The 15,323-nt window shown below is 62.4% G+C and overlaps 6 protein-coding genes across 6 annotated transcripts; all 6 read right to left on the bottom strand.

Annotated features, from left to right (window-relative positions):
- Positions 1-837: 837 nt before the first annotated feature.
- LSCM1_07648 (uncharacterized protein) lies at positions 838-1,893 on the bottom strand (the record flags this gene model as incomplete). Its single annotated transcript, XM_067325010.1, has 1 exon — positions 838-1,893. The coding sequence occupies one exon, from the start codon at positions 1,891-1,893 to the stop codon at positions 838-840; it is 1,056 nt and encodes a 351-aa protein (XP_067180855.1).
- Positions 1,894-3,588: 1,695 nt separating this feature from the next.
- On the bottom strand, positions 3,589-4,695 carry LSCM1_07649 (uncharacterized protein; the record flags this gene model as incomplete). Its single annotated transcript, XM_067325011.1, has 1 exon — positions 3,589-4,695. One exon carries the CDS (start codon positions 4,693-4,695, stop codon positions 3,589-3,591), a length of 1,107 nt encoding a protein of 368 aa, XP_067180856.1.
- A 929-nt stretch (positions 4,696-5,624) lies between these two features.
- On the bottom strand, positions 5,625-7,385 carry LSCM1_07650 (uncharacterized protein; the record flags this gene model as incomplete). Its single annotated transcript, XM_067325012.1, has 1 exon — positions 5,625-7,385. One exon carries the CDS (start codon positions 7,383-7,385, stop codon positions 5,625-5,627), a length of 1,761 nt encoding a protein of 586 aa, XP_067180857.1.
- Positions 7,386-8,204: 819 nt separating this feature from the next.
- Positions 8,205-8,870, bottom strand: LSCM1_07651 (uncharacterized protein; the record flags this gene model as incomplete). The annotated part of the gene is made up of 1 exon (XM_067325013.1): positions 8,205-8,870. The coding sequence occupies one exon, from the start codon at positions 8,868-8,870 to the stop codon at positions 8,205-8,207; it is 666 nt and encodes a 221-aa protein (XP_067180858.1).
- A 920-nt stretch (positions 8,871-9,790) lies between these two features.
- LSCM1_07652 (uncharacterized protein) lies at positions 9,791-10,834 on the bottom strand (the record flags this gene model as incomplete). Its single annotated transcript, XM_067325014.1, has 1 exon — positions 9,791-10,834. One exon carries the CDS (start codon positions 10,832-10,834, stop codon positions 9,791-9,793), a length of 1,044 nt encoding a protein of 347 aa, XP_067180859.1.
- Positions 10,835-12,497: 1,663 nt separating this feature from the next.
- Positions 12,498-14,318, bottom strand: LSCM1_07653 (uncharacterized protein; the record flags this gene model as incomplete). Its single annotated transcript, XM_067325015.1, has 1 exon — positions 12,498-14,318. The coding sequence occupies one exon, from the start codon at positions 14,316-14,318 to the stop codon at positions 12,498-12,500; it is 1,821 nt and encodes a 606-aa protein (XP_067180860.1).
- Between the last annotated feature and the right edge of the window lie 1,005 nt (positions 14,319-15,323).

The raw sequence follows: 15,323 nt of genomic DNA on the forward strand, positions 1-15,323 counted from the left end.
GGGCCATTCGAGCTGCCGCGCGCACATTGCGCTTTTTTTGGGGGTGCGTGTGCGTGTGGGGTGCCGGTCGTTGGTGGCGGAGGAGTAGGATGAGGAGAAATAATGTAACGCTTTGGCTAGCAGTCAAGGTCGGAGAAGCCTATGCGCGCGCGGAAGCGCGCATCTGAAGAGGAGGGTGGGTTATGGGCGAAGGTACGACGAGATGCCCGCCACCACGAGCGCGTGCATGCCGCGCTAGAAAGATGCGTTAGGCCGGAGATCAGCTTCGCTCGGCCCATCTCGATTGCAGACACGCGCACACGCACCACAGTCTCTCGAATGGGCAATGGAGTCGACCGGCCCCCTCACCCTCGCTGAACGCCACAGCCCGCGACGCTCTTCGACATTTCCTCCTACACCGCGCTGCCTCCCCTCCCCGGGTAATTGACGGTGGCGGCGGTGGTGGTGCGGCGGCCCACCCACCACCCTGTCACCCCACTCGGTGTAGGGAAGTCGAGCAGCCCACCCTCCTTCTCCCCTCCCTGCCGAATGCCGAGCCGCCTCTGGTGGTGGCGAGGCCCGACACCTCCGACGTGGGGGACGCCGGAGCGACAGGCGAGGCCGCGGCTGTGTGCGCGGAGCTCGAGACAGAGGCGGTGCCGTGATGACTGGGTCGGCGCATGGCTGCAGCGGGCGCTCTACCGCTGCGGCGCGCCGCCACACGGTGACAGGCCTGTGCGGCAGGGGCTGGGAGGGGTCGAGTGGGGCTCGACTCGGGTGTTGCCCGGCAGAGAGTGGAGCCGCTGAGCGAAGCAAATCGAACTGCTCCACATGTCAGCGGTGCTGGAAGGGGAAGCCTCAATGGCACAGCGCCGGCCGCTTGTTCATGAAGGCCCACGCCTGCTCGTACACAGCCATCGCCACCCCCGACACAGGGCCCGCCTTCATGAGTGAGGCGGCCAAACCCCTGTAGAGAAGAGTGGGTCTGCGCAGGGTGGCAAGAATAGCGTGTGACTGCCCTGCCTGCACCAGCGTCTTGATGGTGTCTAGCGGGAAGAGGAGCGCCCACGTAGCCATGGAGGCAATCGCACCGGCGAGGAAGGCGCGCGATTTTGTCGTTCGCGCAGAGCTGGCCGCCTGTGACACCGATGCGGCCGCGGCGTTTTCGGGCAGCGGCTGAAAAGCACGTTGATCGCGTAGCATTGCGTAGAGGCCGAGGTACATGCCGGAGAAGCAAACATCCTTTGCTACGTTACACCGAAAGCCGCTGTAGAAGCCCAAGAAGCCCTCCCGGTCATAGATGCCCCGCATGCACGTCCAGGCGTTGCGCGTGTCCGCGGCGGTCTGGTATTGCGTCCGTATCTTTACAACGTGCATGGGACAGCCGATCAGCGTTCCGACACCACCCACCACGGCACCGCTCACAAAGGTATTGTTGCCGATCCCAGCTAATCCACGATGCGTCAGCTGGCGCGCAGAATCCCAAGCGCCATCCCCACTACTGCTGGCTACCCCATCTGCGCCCCTTCGGCTCGCCGGCTCCTCCCTGGCAAAGGCACGCACCCAGTCCCACAAGGCAAACTGCAGGCTGCGCTTGATGCCCTCCATCAGCAGCGGAGGCGCTGCCCCACGATAAAGACTGCGTGGACCCTCTGACGTGGCCATCAACCACATCGTGCCTACGGCAGTTCGGGACGTGTGAGGCCCAGCTGCCTGCATGCGAACCTTCGCGGTGTCGAGCGGGTGGCCAAGCAGTACGGTGGTGGCACCCTGCGCGGCGCCGGGGACGAGAGCTACGATAGAGGTCTTAATGAAGTGCTTAGATGCTCGGTCTCTCTCGTTGATCTGCGGCGAAACAGGCGCAGGCCAGGAGGGGCCTGGAGCGACGGCGATCTCCGGCTTGCCGATGGCCATTTCAACGCGAGCGAGCACTGCGCGGCAAGAGGAAGCTGGCACTCGAGAGGCGCGTGAAACTGTGAGAAGGCGGCCGCAGCGGCGCTCGCTCCTCAGCACTATCCTGGCAGCTAATGCGCTTCGGCACACACAAACATAGGCAGACAAGAGGTGAACGACTCGGTGCGAGGAGCAGCGGCAAGACGAAAGGGTAAGACAAGGGGGAAGGGGGTGGTGAGCAAGGCTTCCGGGATCTGCTTGTGTCCATCTTTGCATGTCAGATGTGCGCGCGTAGGTAACTGGAGAGAAAGCGCAACAGCTGACGAAAGGGGCGGAAGAGTTGCGACGCACATCATTGTGTGGCGGCGCGCCGCAGCGGTAGAGCGCCCGCTGCAGCCATGCGCCGACCCAGTCATCACGGCACCGCCTCTGTCTCGAGCTCCGCGCACACAGCCGCGGCCTCGCCTGTCGCTCCGGCGTCCCCCACGTCGGAGGTGTCGGGCCTCGCCACCACCAGAGGCGGCTCGGCATTCGGCAGGGAGGGGAGAAGGAGGGTGGGTGGGCCGCCGCACCACCACCGCCGCCACCGCCAATTATCCGGGGAGGGGAGGCAGCGCTGAATTCATCGCTCCAGCGAAAAGGTGCCCACACCCCGTAACACTTGCAGTAAGGAACCCGCACGGACACCGAGACTCGCACGGAGGGCCCACAGTGCTGGCCTCGGCTGAATTGCTGACGGCCAGAGGAAGCGGAGAGGCATCAGAAAGGGTTTCCGCGCCCTTCCCGTCCAAAGGCCCAACAGAAAGGTGTCGAGAGAGAGAGAGGCGTCGTTTTCAACGGTGAGGACGATACCTGCGGACGCCCTTCCCTGCCCCCTCCCTGTGTGTCCGTGTGCTGGCGACGGCCAGAGGCACGTCACCCTGTCCGCTCGTTTTAGTCTTGATGAGAATGGAAAGTGGTTGCGACCGCACGAGTGCACGCCAGCTATGCTCACGAAAGATGTCTTCGTTGCCTCTACGCAGCAGCTCGCAGTGCAGAGGAGGGTAGGAGGGCACACCCCATACAGAAATGTGCAGCCGCACGTGAAAGAGGGCAATCGGGCCCTCATCCTTACCAGCACATCTGTGTGGCGTGGAAGGGGAGGGTGGAGGAAAGGTGAAGCGAGAGGACGCACAGCGGCGGTGGATGCGAAAGAGAGACACGTACCCGCATATACTTGTGAGAACTGACGCACCCCTCCTTCGCCACAGGCACGCACAGGTGAGACATGGATGAAGGGAAGAGAGGGACACACACAGGAGCTATTTTAGTGTGCTGCCGCAACTCCGCTCCGCGTCTTCGGCCCCCTTGCAGAGCCTTCCCTTCATCACTACCTTCTCTTGCGGCATCGGCTCTCACGACTAGCTCGCTGTGCGCGACTCATGCGCAGTTCTTGTTAACGCCTTGTTCCAAGAGGGGGGTGGTGGGGGGCGTACATACAATATCGAGTAACGCATGCATACATCACAGAGGGAAAAGAAGACGGTAAGGAGTGGAGGGCAGTGCAGAGAGACAGTGGGAAGCGGCGTGTGCGGTGACGGCCGCAGCCCCCGCCTCCCTCAGAGCCTCCACAACCGCACGAGTATGAGGACGGTGAAGCTCCACGGTAACATAAAGGTACGCAAAGGTCTGCAAGCATGCACGCCTGCAAAGACTGATAAAGAGTGGTGCACGAGCTTATCTGTTCACGGCGGACGGCTTCACGACCCAGTCGCTGTGGCTCTCCTGGCAGCCGGGGCACGTGATGGGAAGCACTTGGCCATCCTGGTCTCGATCCATATCGACGAGCTCACCATTCGCGTCCACGCGGAGCAGGCGGCGACCACAGCGGCCGCAGTAAAATGCGCGGCGCTGCACTGTCGACGCCGCCGTGACTGAGATGCCGCGCTGCTGAGTCGCACGAGTGGCCGAAGGCGCCATCCGCATAGCTAAGCGGCTGCCTGCCATCAACGAAGACGCTGTCTGAACTGCGGTGCCGAAGTGGCCAACCAAGCCAGCTGCCTGATCGCCCTTGGTGCGCAGGGGCTGCTGGCCACAGGCAGGCATCATGTAGCGATTTGAGAACGCTGTCGGCAGGTTCATATGATTACCGTCCGCGCTGAATGGCGTTGATGATTGCCACGACGTGTGACTCAGCTTGCAGCGCGGACATGTCATCGGAAGAAGGTTGCCGAACGCGGAGGTCGTGAGGGGCAGCGGGGTGCCGTTCTGGTCCATAGCGAGCACGTGGTAGCCACACAGCGTACACTGCCACGAGACGTTCTTGCGCAGACGGTAGGAAGAGGCCATACTGGCCGCTGTCAAAGCTGGGCCCATGAGCGATACAGCAGAGCTGTCGCCCAGCGCCGGTGCACTCACGCTGCCACTACCGCCGATGGCGCCAGACAGCTCCACCGACTTGAGTAGCAGCGATTGCGGCGCATGCTGCGGCTGGCTGCGCAGCGCCGCGATGGACAGCGGCGTCCCAAGTTGTTCTGAGGAGGCGAGGGGTGATCGGTTGGTGGGGTTGGCCAGCAGCGGCGCCCCCACGAACGACTTTTGTCTTGCCCCCTCAGCGGTCAGCGTGGCGGACGCAGACGTCGGTAGTGACGCTTCGTCCACGTAAAGCTCCGATGCCCACGACGAAAGGCTCTCTGCGGACCGCTTGCCGCGCACGACTCCGGCGAGGGCGAGCATGTCGGCCTCTGAGTTGGCGACAGCGATGGCTGCAGCGATAGGAGAGCTATTGCATAGTACTCCGCTGGCGGTCGCAGGCATCAGCGACACATTCGTGCCGGCGGGCATTTTATTTCTGTAGTCAGAGAAGAGGCGGCCTTTACCAGAGATTGCGCCCTTTTGTGTGTGGGTCGTGCAGTCAGAGAAGAGGCGGAGGCGCCGCAAAGGGGAACGGGGGAGTGGCACGGAGGGATAGGCAGAAGGTGCCCGATCGACCGCGCAGTGGTCTCGAGGCCCTGCCAGACGTACGGACCCTCCCCGTTGAGGGGGATGACGCAACTGGCAGCCACGTGCACATAACGTGCGCGCAGGCGTACGCGGGGGTGGCGTGTAGGTGCGTACCACGTGTCGAAGACGTGGGAAGGGGTGCACGTGAAATACACTCTGTGCCAACGAAGGGGGGAGAGTGGGCATGAAAGGCGCGGGCGGTCGGGGCTGCGACCGGCTGCAGTTTCTTCTTGGTGTTTGTACTAAATGGGGCGCATCTACAACTGCTTTGCAGGGCCCCTCATACACGCACTTTCTCTCTCTGTGTGTGTGCCCTTTTCAGTGTTGGCGTTCCTTTTAGCAGACGTGCCGTCCATGCCGGCGCTACCGGCGGTGGCGGACCCTCGCAGGAGGGGTGGACGCTATGGTACATGTTGGGGTGCCAAACAAAAAGAAGAAAGCGCGTCGAGGGCGCTTGTGTCCCTGTCACATCGATGCTGACATGCGCACCGAGGCGAACGTGGGTTCGTGTGCGTGCTCAGGGTGCTTGGTATACCTGAGATGCACAGAGAAGGGGTAAAGGGAGGGGGGAGGAAGGAAGTGAGCAGCCATCACACGCGGAGCTGCCAAGCAACGGGTCGAGGCCGGCTGATGCTGAGACGGTGGGTCACGCTTGCGTCCGTGGCATGGCCTACCATTCCGCTTTGTTGGCCGTCCCTCTCTGCCAGCAACGCCACGGTAGACTCGCGCAGCATTTCCCTCCCATCGAGTTTCTGGCGCGGCTTTCCCCTTCATGCCGAGCGACTCTTAGAGCCCGTGGATGGCCGCTTCTGCGCTGTGCCCTCTGCGTCTCTGCCCGCCTCGTCGGCGAGTCGCACGGACATACTTGTCAAGGGGGGCAGCTCCAGCGTGCACACGCACGGCTCTGCGGCGCCATGTGGCCCATAGCCGCCCACCAGGTATGCCACGCGCTGACTCGAGACAGCAACGGCGGCGTGGTGACGCTGAAACACAGAGGCCGCCGCCGCCGGTAACTCCAACCGGACCCAGCGAACCTTTACCAGCGGCAGAGTCGTAGATGCGCTGTCCGTCGGTGATCCGGCAGGTGTCTCAGCAATCACCGCGTCGGTGCCGCTCATCACCTGCAGTACCCACGCATCCGCGCATATTTCCCCTGCAGCGTCGAGGCCGCCGATGATCACCACCTCGCGCTGCACAGCATCTGTGATAGGGCCGCGGCGGCGACATGTTGGTGAACATGCAGCAAGCATCGGCACTGCTGCAACGGCCGCGGCGTACCGCGCGCGGGGTACGGCGCCACCTCCGACTACACGCACCGGAAGCCACGCGCCGAGCTTGGAATCGTAGATGGCCACATCTTTCAGCGTGGTGAGGGTGGCAGATGCGGTGGCACACGGATCGAGAGCAGCGAGAGTGCCCTTTCCATCTTTTCCAATCGCGCCGCCGTGCTTCCCCATTGGCTGCATGCGCATCGCGGGACTTTTCTTCGCGCGCGACCCCTTTCCAGCTGACGCGCTGCCAGCCGCTGCGTCGACGTCGTCCGCTTGCGTGTGGACCTGCCGGCCACCCACGACCACCATGTAACGTTTGTTGAGGCTGCATGCGCCGTGCGCGGCCCGCGGCGGCGGCATTCTGGGAATTGTGCTCGGAGGCTGCGGAGCTGCTACCTCATCACGAGCGGTTGCTGCTAGTGGCGCGGCCGCCTCTCCACACTCGGCGCTTCGGTGCTCATCCTCTGCCTGCTGCACCTCATCGAAGAGCTCCGACACGCCATCGATCTCTTCCAGCGCGGCGGCGGTACCTCCCTGCGTCTCGCCTCCAAAGCGGAGGAGTCGGCCCTGTACGCACGTGACGCTATGGTGGCTGCGGGTGCTGGCGGCGGCCCCAGCAGACAAGGTGGGGAGCACGACGCCAGGGCCTCCGTTATCACCGTTTGCGAATGCGCGCAATCCGGCAACACGACGGACGCCACTCCAGCCACCATCCGCGTACATTACGGACGGCCCGTCTGCTCCGCTCCCCGATGGCCATGAGGCCCACCAGGAAGCAAATAGAGGCCACTCGTGTGTCCCAGCAGCGGCAATGTCTGCGCTGCGAATCGCACTCTGCCTTGTCACTGGCACCGCCTCTCCGGCCCTCCATACAGGTACAGCAGGAAAGGCAGCCGAAACAGCGGAGGCTTTGGCGACAGAGGTGTGCATTGCTGCCGGCGCCGCCGCTGTAGTCGCCGACGTGTACTCCCACAATGGCGCTTGGAGCCTCTCCATCAGGTCAGGCTCGCAGAGCGGAGTACCACCGACGACGCAGAGCACCGATTCGTTTGGTGACAGCATTGCCGTGTGTCCCCACCGCGCGCCACACGTCAAGAACCCCTTACTGGACGCGTCGGCGCTGGCTGACGCCCTCCACGTTGATATTGCGGTAACCTCCACACCTAGCGGTGGACCGCTGAGGGCCTCTTCGTACAGAGCTGGTGGTCCGCTCAGAGCGGCGGCAGCCGCCTTTGTCTTGCTGCCCGCCGCTTTTGGCATCGACACCGGCAGCCGTCCGTCTGTGTATGAGATTCCCCTGTGCGGCGGAGAGCGAGCAGAGGAAAACAAGCAACAACAGAAAGAGGTAGTGCAGCGACTAGGAAGGGGTCGCACTCGGCGCGGGAGGAGTGGGATGGACCGAGGATCCCTGCGGGAGCGTGCGCTGTCTTGCACAGCGGCGCAGCGATTTGTGGGGTCTCGGTGGGCGTGAGGACCGTTTGCGGATATGTGTGCGCCTGCGTGCGCGTGGGGGTTGCAGAAAAGGCGAGGGAGCAGAGCGGTGAGGACGTCGGAGTAGACGCTGCTGAGCATCAGCATCATTATAGTGACGAGGCCGAGCAAGGAAGAGATGGGGGTGGGGAAGGGAAGTCACAGAGCCGCACAGAGTCGTGCGTTCATGTGCGCATTTCAGCTTCCGGGGTGAGGGGTGAATGGGCGTTGGGTGCACGGGGGGGGAAGGAGAAGGCAAGCTCTGCGACATGCGCTGTCACTTCACAGATAGAGGAGGAAGCACTCGAGCAACTGGAGCTCTTGTTTCACAATAGATCTCTGGACGTGGAGGCGAGGGTGCTCTGTGAGAGAGGGGAGGGGAAATAAGGAGGAGGGCGCTTGAGAATATCGGCACACGCAGCATCCATCTCATGTTCGAGCCGCATCCGCCGAAAAAAGATGGCGCGTGCGTGTGCCGTACGTATGCCCTTACTCCCCCATCCCTCCCCCCTGCCGCACAGCTGACTGACAAACGCGCACGCACTCGCACACGCAAACATACATGCACACACACACACACACACAAAGGCGGTGTGCCGCAGTTCCGCTTCAGGCCGATCTGAAGGGGTTGTCCATAGAGTCCAGCAGCTGCAGGGCCGACTCGGGCAAAAGGGAGGCAGCGTAGTTGCCCAGGCGATCTACATGGGGCGGAATGAGCACCGGCAGCGAGTACCTTCGACCGCCCACCTCGACCTCCTCCATGTACGCACTTTGGTACATCGCGGGGGGCGCCATGCGAATCTGTGCCACACGCACTTCGGGCGGCAGCAGTGCTTCACAGAACGCGTGCGCGAAGTGGATGCAGTTGTGCTTCACGAGGTTATACCTAGTGCCCAGCCACGTTTCACGTCGCTGGAAGCTGGCGAAGAGGTCCTGCACTTCGCGTGCGCTCAGCTGCGTCTGCCCGACGTAGAACTGCTCGCGGAAAATGTGTGGTGGCGAGTGGCGAGGCTCGACGGCGCGGACACCGGTGCCGTCCTCGCAACGGCCGTATTGGTACTCCTCACCATACACCTGAATGCCCGCATGGTGCACGCCCAGGCCAACTGACCAAAGCCACGAGTTCGACTTCAAGATGTCGTACACGTTGACGAAGACGGCATTGGGCGGGTGAGATGCGTCCTCTTGGCCGGAGGGCATCGCAGGCGCGTCGGCCTTGCTCGCGCGACCCGACTCGCTTGGCGAGACGACTGTAACGCTCGAGTTGGGGTACATCGCAACAGCTGTCGCGTCGACCTTACAGGACTGGGAAGAAGGAGCAGAGGGAGAGGAGAGAAGATCCGAGAGGGTCGACACACAGACACAGACACACACACACACAGGCGTGCCCCGTGGCGGTGATGAGTGAGCGGCAAGAGCAAACAAAAAAATGAAACGCAGCGTCGGCCTTCGAGCCGCCGGAAAAAAGCCCCACCCGAGTCCGAGTCCCTACAGAAACAGTGTGTATCAAGCTGAGAGAGGAAGCGCGCGCGTGTGCATGTATGTGTATATGTATGTATGGTGGGGCCCGCTGGGGAATGAGGCGGCGGACGCGAAGCACATTGGGGCGCGGGAAGAGGAGAGGAGAAGCACGCAGGCACACCATGCGGAGAGGAACTACGAGGCCCCCGGCAACAGGACGGGGCTGAGTGAGTGCGTGGAGGCTCCCACTGAGCACGCACGTCTCCTCAGATGCTCCTCTTCCTCTACGCGCCCGCAGGTACGCGATTCCGCCATCTCCCGAGCAGGTCAGAGGCGGGCAAAGAGGGGCTTGAGGGAGGGCGAGGGAAGAGCAGAAAAGAGGGGCGCACGGGGGCGGGGCGCCTTTGTTGGCCGACCGGCATCCGCAGGGTCCTTTACCACTCAGATCCCCTCTTTCAGCTCCATTACCGTCATCGTCACTCACGCATCGACCGGCACGCACACGCACATACACATACGCGAGGGCGTGACGTCGCCAATATGGGAGGGGGTCAGAAAGAGAAGTCATTTCAGAGCAGTTCGACGTGATGCGTGGGATCTTGTAAGGTGCGATACCGAAGGGGGCGGGCGGGCACACGCACCGTATGCGATGAAAGCACGCGTTCTCGCATATGTGGGCTGAGGAAGAAGGACTGCGTGCTGTGTGCAGCCCACCGCCTGCCCTGAGCGCACCCTCAAAGGTAGTCGTCGTCACTGTCTACGACAACAACTTCAGCCGCCTCGCGTCGCGGAGACTTTGCATGGTGCACCGCGCCGTCGGCGGTGTCGGAGGTGGCACCGGCGCCACCAGCGCTGTTTTGCACTTTTTCCTCGTCCGCGTCCACGACGACAACGTCGTCCGTCACTGGCGTGCCACAGCCTCGAAGGCGTTTCCGTCTGGCAACAGTCAATGCGCATGCCGGTTGTAGCTGAAGCCATGCAGAGGTCCCCATGGCCCCAGTGCCGCCGGGCGAGTCGGTGACACGCACGGAGCCGTTGGGGAGCAAGGGCCACCTGGCGATCCACTGCTGCGCTTGATCCAACGCTGTCCAGTACGCCTGCGCACACCATGTGGCGCTGGGTGCCGAGAACCGCGACCTGCCTTCTCGCTCTACCGGAGAGCACAGCGCCAGCGCTTCCACGTTTGCAAAGCGCTCCGCTGGCGTGACAGCCCCCGCCCGGATTGTGCAGCTGGAGGAGTAGAGGGTAGACGATGCGGTGGCTTTTACGTTGCCGCCGTCCCCATCACACTCGCCGCAGTCAGCAGATCTCACCCCACTGCCCTCATGCTCGGGTGCCTCACTTAGCACACCAAGTGCGACGAGCTCGGAGGACTGGCGGCCTCCAGGAGTGGGAAGTGTGGCGGTGGTGGGCCACCGGGAGAGGGCGTGACGCAGCTCGGCAGCCCGGCGGCACACAGGCTCAAAGACCCCTGCCTGGGCCACCGCTATCAGCGACTCTCTTGTTGGCCTGCCATGAGACGTCTGCTCGCTGCGGCGTCCAGCGCTAGCCGCGCTATGCTCCAGTACATGCAGGATGTACTGGAGATGAACGGGTATTCCGCAGACCCAAACGATGAAGAAAATGTGCCGCCCCACATCCTGTAGCGTCCATTGCGCCACCTGCTGGGGTGTGAGGCAATGCCCCAGCGTAGGAATGCCCTCTGGCGAGGAAGGCAAAGCGGCGGCATCACTGACTGCTGCGACGGAGTCCGGCCGTGCAGGGGAAGCCCTCACCATTTGGCCACGCGCGCTCTCTCCGCACTGACCTCCCCTATTCCTACTGCTCAGTCTGCGTCCGAAGCGCTTGCGTACGCACGTCTAAGAGTTCGAACGGGGCACGTCGCCGGGGCGTTTCTCTCGGCGGGTGGTGGTGGTGGTGGGGTCTCGCCGACAACAACGGCGAGAGCGAGAGAGGCTCAAAGGTCGCGATTGGAGAAGATGATGACTGATGGGTAGCCGCGAGAGGCCCGTCGGCAGTGAATGTGTGTGAGGGGAACCGCCAGGCGGACGGCAGTGAGGACAGCGAAAGGGTAAGGTAAGAGTGAGGGGGAAGGGGTGGGGATAGGAGTGTCTGAGTGGGCCCGCATACACTCGGCCTCCTCTGCTTCACCTCCTCGCTGGCCCCTTCCCCTCTCTCGAGCACCCGCACCACAGTCAGCTGTGATGGTGTGCACGAGGTGAGGCAGTGAAGGATAGGGGCCATTAGGAACTTCTCTGTGCGCCTGCCTCCCTGGCAAAGAATTTGGATCGAGTGAGGTTCTGTGGTTGCGGTTCTTCATGACCAACTCAGCTCGTCCAATGGCGTGCGCGTATTCATGCTCACATGCACTGCTGGCTGTGGTACCGCCACTACCCCTCTCTGTCGCGTGCGCCGATGACCCATCTCATCGCTTACTTACTCGCTCCTCCTACGCTTTAGTTTACCTGTCGTGCAGGACGACGGTGGGGTGAGCCTCGAGAGGGCCAAGCGAGGGTGGTGAAGAGAACACCCTGTGAAGGCGAGAGAAGGGGTGGGTGGCGTGTGGGGCGAGGGTGGCCCGCAACGTCCAGAAAGCATGTATCCACCACCTGAGAAACTAACGCGTCGGCGCTGCTTCAGGACAGGGGTAAACGAGTCCGAGCGAGGCACCAGAGGGAAAAGATGACATGAACTGTACATGGAAGAGAAAAAAACAGATGGTGGTGAAATGCGCGCAACAGCGGTGCGATCGGTGATGCACGTACGCCCGCACAAGGGCGCGTGGGTGAAGAAGGCTGAGAGCGGAAAGTGAGAGGCAACGAGTCCATCGGAGGGAGGGGAGGGGGGAATCTCAGCGTAGTGAGACCTTTGTAGAGGAGCCTGGACAACGTTTGCGATGCCCACGCTGCACCGCGTCCCCCTCCTCACTCCCCACTCACAGCCACTTTCTCTCCCTCTCCCTCTCTACTGCGCATTCAATCGCGCTACACATGCAGAAACAGCAAGAATATACACAACAAAAAGAGAAGGGGCGGCACCATCGCACGCAGCCGTTTCCTCAGGGAGGAGGAGGAGGGGTGAGAGCATGAATGCTCAGCGCCTACGCCCTGGCCGCCGCTACCACTAGCTGTACATACCCGCCATGGTGATGCCGCCGCGCCTCCACCGGACCGCTCCCCTCTTGTCCTCGCCTCTAAGGTACTCCCTTCATGAACGGGTGCCCGAGGCATCGCCAGATTCAGAGAGATGAAGCACATGAGCCAGTGCCACGATGAGTGGCTGAGAAGTGTGCGGGGTAGACGGCCGGCACATCGCGAAGTTTTGCGCGGAGGGAGATGGAGAGGCGTCCAGAAAGCCAAAAGGGATAAGATGGGCGAAGCGCTGTGGATCAGCGACACTTTTCTCGCTTACGTTACATCAATCGCCGATCGGTTCACGCTCTTATGGCTCAATCTGCGCCGGCACCTCTCCGGCGCCGTCCGCTGCGCTCTGTGAGGCCGTGACAGGAGCGGCAATGGCAGCCGCATTGACACCGCGCTCCAGTGCCTCTTGCTCCTGCTCTACGAGAGCCTTCGCCTCTGCGATGCGCGCCTTCTTGTGGAAGACCTCCTGCTCCTCGCCCTCGACGTACTTCATCGAGCGATTGACGAAGCGGGTGCGGGCGGCGACAGACTCGTAGCCGAATTCCTGCAGCGGATGCACAAACGGCTTCTTGGTGTGCTCACGCGAGTTCAGCACTAGCTCCTCCACTGACTCGAACACTTGCTCACCGGCGTCTTGCGTGGCGTGCAGGGCATTGATGACCCCCTCCACCGCCTGCGCCTGCGCCAGCACCTCTGCTAGTTCTTCGCGGTAGTGCTTGTAGTTGGGGTCGAGGCTGTCCATGGAGCTGTCACGGTTATGCTGCGCAAGCCTGGCCTGGCGCTCCAGCGTGTCGAGGCGGTGCGTCTTCTTCACTGTCAGCTCGCCACAAGCAAAGACAAACGCGCGGTAGACCTTAAGAAACTCGTCGGACTCGTGGTCGATGATAGCGTTAAGGGCCTTCTCAGCGTCTTCTGTGGGCAACTTCTCCGCCATGTCCTTTACATACGCTTCCATCTCCCGAACAACAGGTTCGCATCCATTGCAGTACTCAAGGCACCGCCGCAGCCTCTGCAAGTGCTGGTCTCCAATATTGACGAACTCTTCGTGGGCCGTGACGCGCTCCGCCTCTGCCTTGACAGCCTCCACCACATCCTGCGTTAGGGCCCGCTGCTGCTCCATCACTCCCCGAAGCTCTGTCGCTTTCTGCAGCAGCTCGTTCACCAGCTGGACCTTACGCTTTGTAATGTCATCAAGTGACCCCTCCAACTCTTTTTTCTGCCGTTGAAACGCGGCCTGCGCTGCCTGGTGTTTGGCGGCCTCCTGCGCACGCGCGTCGCTGCATGCCCTCATGTCCGACTGCACAGCAGACTTGAGGGCCTCCTTGTCGTTTCGGAAGGCCTTCACGGCATCCTGGGCGTCATCGCGCAGTTTCTGTAGGCGGTCAGCGAAGTGCACCACCTCGTCATCCTCCTCTGTAGAGCTCAGAAAATGTAGGCGCTTCGCATAGGAGACGAGGTACTCGTAGCGAGCCGCGATGAGGTGACGGTGGGCGCGCTCCACCTCCACCACGTCGCCGTGGTCGACGGCTGTGTCGTAGATGGCCTGGGCCTCCTGCGCCTGCGTCGCGTACTTGCGCTGCTGCACGTCCATCTCAGCCAGTTCATCCTTGATTTCCTCCGTCGGGTCCACGTGCTGAATCTCGTGCAGCGCTGCAAGCGCCTCTGGAAGCTTGACCACGGCGCTTGCTGGCGCATGCGGATTGATCGCGTTCAAGCTGTCCTTGGCAACGAGGTAGCGGCCACGGGGCAGATTCTTGTCGGTCAGGTGGTGGAGAGCGGTTGCAAAGGCGGTTGCGTCCAGCGCCGGGCGCGTGCACAGCTCCTCGATCTGCTCCGGCGTCATGTGCTGTTGGCACTCAACCATGAAGCGCGCCTCATCCCAGCCAGCAGGGCGCTCGTGACGGTAACGCTCCCACAGTTTCGCGACGGCTCCCAAAATGCACTCCGCGTTCGCTGCCAGCGGCGGCAAGCGACCTTCCGTGTAGTCGCCAAAGTTGTCGGCGATGATCAGACTGTTCTCCGCAAACTCGGCGACAGCAGCGACGGCGCGGTGGTTCTCCATATCCTGCACGTCCCGCGAGGGGTACATGGGCGCGACGATCCTGCCGGAGTTCATCATCGTAGCGTCCTTCAGTTTTTTCCTGTGCTGCCTATCGCGTGTGCCGATGGATGTAATCACGTCTGTGCGGTGACGTGTAAGGGACGCGAAGGAGCGACAGAGAGCGAGAGACAGAGACGGGGGAGGGGGACGGTGGTGATGGTGATGGCTTGAGGGCGCGAGAGGTTCCAGAGAGAGAGAGAGAGCGGCGCGAAGTTAAAGTGTTTCGCTGTGGGCTAACACGTGGATGGGTGGGGGGAGGGGAGGGCACGCACGAAGAGGGGGGTAAGAAGACGGTGCTGAGAGATGATACGAGTTGACAGATGGAGCGCAACGCCACTGAAGGGAAGGCGTTCGCCACTAAACGCGTCGGAGGGCGACAGAGGTGGCAGGGCTGGAGAAGTTTGCCGTGCAGGTGAACAAAAGACGCCGGGGCGAGAGGAGAGAGAGGGGGAGGGGGTGGTGGCGGCGGAAGAGAAGCACCCCTCTCAGCTCAATGCGCAGGTGCCCATGCTTCCGTAAACATCGATATCAGGCGAAGTGGTGCGTTTCCAAATAGCGTTTGTGCGGCAATTCGTTTCATGATGCCTCTGGTGCAATCACGTCTGACTGTGTAGTGGAGAGCACATCTTCAACATACACGCATATATATATATATATATTGCGCTGAGATGACCACTCTCTGCCGGGCAACACCCGAGTCGAGCCCCACTCGACCCCTCCCAGCCCCTGCCGCACAGGCCTGTCACCGTGTGGCGGCGCGCCGCAGCGGTAGAGCGCCCGCTGCAGCCATGCGCCGACCCAGTCATCACGGCACCGCCTCTGTCTCGAGCTCCGTGCACACAGCCGCGGCCTCGCCTGTCGCTCCGGCGTCCCCCACGTCGGAGGTGTCGGGCCTCGCCACCACCAGAGGCGGCTCGGCATTCGGCAGGGAGGGGAGAAGGAGGGTGGGCTGCTCGACTTCCCTACACCGAGTGGGGTGACAGGGTGGTGGGTGGGCCGCCGCACCACCACCGCCAATCATCC

Source organism: Leishmania martiniquensis, chromosome 9 (assembly GCF_017916325.1).
Source record: "Leishmania martiniquensis isolate LSCM1 chromosome 9, whole genome shotgun sequence".
Lineage (NCBI taxonomy): Eukaryota > Euglenozoa > Kinetoplastea > Trypanosomatida > Trypanosomatidae > Leishmania > Leishmania martiniquensis.